The 2,102-nt window shown below is 28.6% G+C and overlaps 1 protein-coding gene across 1 annotated transcript; it reads left to right on the top strand.

Moving 5' to 3' along the window:
- The first annotated feature begins 404 nt into the window (after positions 1-404).
- LOC110660100 (uncharacterized) lies at positions 405-1,536 on the top strand. The gene has a single exon (XM_021818281.2). The coding sequence runs from the start codon at positions 433-435 to the stop codon at positions 1,447-1,449; it is 1,017 nt and encodes a 338-aa protein (XP_021673973.1). The 5' UTR covers positions 405-432; the 3' UTR covers positions 1,450-1,536.
- The last annotated feature ends 566 nt before the right edge of the window (positions 1,537-2,102 follow it).

Raw genomic sequence — 2,102 nt, 5'->3', positions numbered from 1 at the left:
ACTTCCCACCGTCATCATCATCTGTTTTTTATCTGACTGTCCATCTATGACGTCTGTAATTTATATGATAGTGAAAAGAAAGGTTTAATAAAATGAAAAAGAAAATTACCATTTTGTATTATAATAAAAAAAGATAAAATTTAAGTAAAACAAAATTTAAAAATTAAAAAAAATTCACATATAATATTAGAAATTTAAGAGAATTTTTAAATATTATTAATTATATTATATAAAAAATTAATAAAAAATTATATATAAAAATTTAAATCACACGACGTGGAAAACACGTTAGGAAAAAATATATATATATATATATAATTAAAAGAAAAAAAATATATTATTTCTGATATTTTTTTTATAATTTAGCAGGGAAATTCTTGACTGGACTGCTATGCTAGAAAGTCAAATTTCTACTCAGACTACAACAACCTCATGGAAAACTTCGCCGCTCATAAATCAACCAAGACTATGAGTTCCAAGATTCCACAGGGAAAGATTGAAAACTCTCAAATGAAGATGGAAGGGAGACTAGGGTTCTTTGGCTTAATCAAAGAATCTCTAAACATCCAATTGAAGAATCCCAATTTCATCATCTTTTCTTTCTTCGCCTCTGTTCCTTTGTTTTGCTCTATGTGTTTGTATGAGATTGTTTTTCAGCAAACTTTGATTGAAACAGGAAAGATTATACAAGAAACCATTACTCCTCCTTCTAAGAGTCCTTATGAAGACTTCAATTATGATTATGCAGAGCTGATGAATTTCGAAAGATGGATTGGAAAAGTTTCTCATAAGTTTCTTCTTCTGGTTCTGTTATACCTTGGGATCCTATATTTCATAGACTTCTTCAACACGATTGCTATAGTGGACGTAGCATCGATGATCTACAAAGACGAAGAGCCCATGAATCTTCATCACATGTTCAGTAGATTCATCAATGAAACAAGATTCAAGGGGCCTCTTATCACATCCATCTATGTTCTTCTGTTAGCTTCTCTTATTTCATTTGGACTTGTCCCTTTGGCAGCATATGTATTAATATACACTGAATTATATTTTGTTTTCTTCACAATCATATCTTTGGTGATTTTTGTTGCTTTATTAGCAAAATATATAGAGTGGAGCGCTGTCTGGAACCTGGGTATTGTGATTTCAGTTTTAGAAGAAAGACAAGGTGATGAGGCCTTAGTTGTTGCAGTATATCTAAGCAGAGGTAGAAAGCTATGTGGATTTGTTCTAATGCTGGTATTATTTGCCTGGAGACTTGGCCTGAGATTATCATGCCTCTATGCTGGATGGAAGACAGGAGGAGGTGAAGTCATTGGCACAATATTACATATTGGGCTTGTTTGCTTGGCAAATGTGTTAAAGTGGGTGATCTTTGTGGTTTTCTTTTATGATTGTAAGAAGCATAGTTCTGTGAAAAAGGTAGATGCAGAGGAAGTTAGCTAGAGCAGTTAAGCAGTCACTCTGATAAGAAATATAACCATATATATATCTATAGAAATGAGCTCAAGTCAATCTTCGTCTTCATATCAATTTTCTTTTTCTTCTTTTTTTATCATTAACTGTGCACTGATATGATAATTCTAAAAGAAATAATTTCATGTTTTCCCCAAAAGAAGAAGAAGAAGAAGAGGAGGAGAGAGGAGCTTAACACTCTGTTTGAGAAATTTTTCACGGGAAAGAGTGAAAAATAAAGAATATTTTTCTTTTATTATTTTTTTTCTCTTGTTTAAATAGTAAAGAAAAAAAAATAAAAAATAAAAAAATATGATAAATTTATAATTTTATCTAGTGTATATAAAAAATTTTTTTAAAAAATAATATTATAATTTTAATGTATAATTATTTTCTCTTTAAATCATAAAAAAAATAACAAAAGAAAAATGAGTTATTTTTTCTCTTTTTTTGCTTTCTCTTTATTTTTATATAAAAAAATATTAATTTTAATTTATTTTTTTATTTATTTTCTTTCATCCCCTTCTTTCCATTAGTGTAAAATTTAAAATAGCTTTCCAAGAAAATGATAAAAACAGCTTTCCAAGAAAAAAAAAATATATATAATAGAAGAAAGAAAAGATAGGAGCTTTCGAAGAAAATTC

Source organism: Hevea brasiliensis, chromosome 15 (genome assembly GCF_030052815.1).
Source record: "Hevea brasiliensis isolate MT/VB/25A 57/8 chromosome 15, ASM3005281v1, whole genome shotgun sequence".
NCBI classification, from domain to species: Eukaryota; Viridiplantae; Streptophyta; class Magnoliopsida; order Malpighiales; family Euphorbiaceae; genus Hevea; species Hevea brasiliensis.
The sequence above is the reverse complement of the archived record's forward strand: the minus strand, read 5'-3'. Positions and strand labels throughout refer to the sequence as shown.

What these genes read in the sequence shown, in the direction of transcription:
- LOC110660100 (XM_021818281.2), top strand. Translation starts at nt 433, where the DNA reads ATGGAAAACTTCGCCGCTCATAAATCAACCAAGACTATGAGTTCCAAG.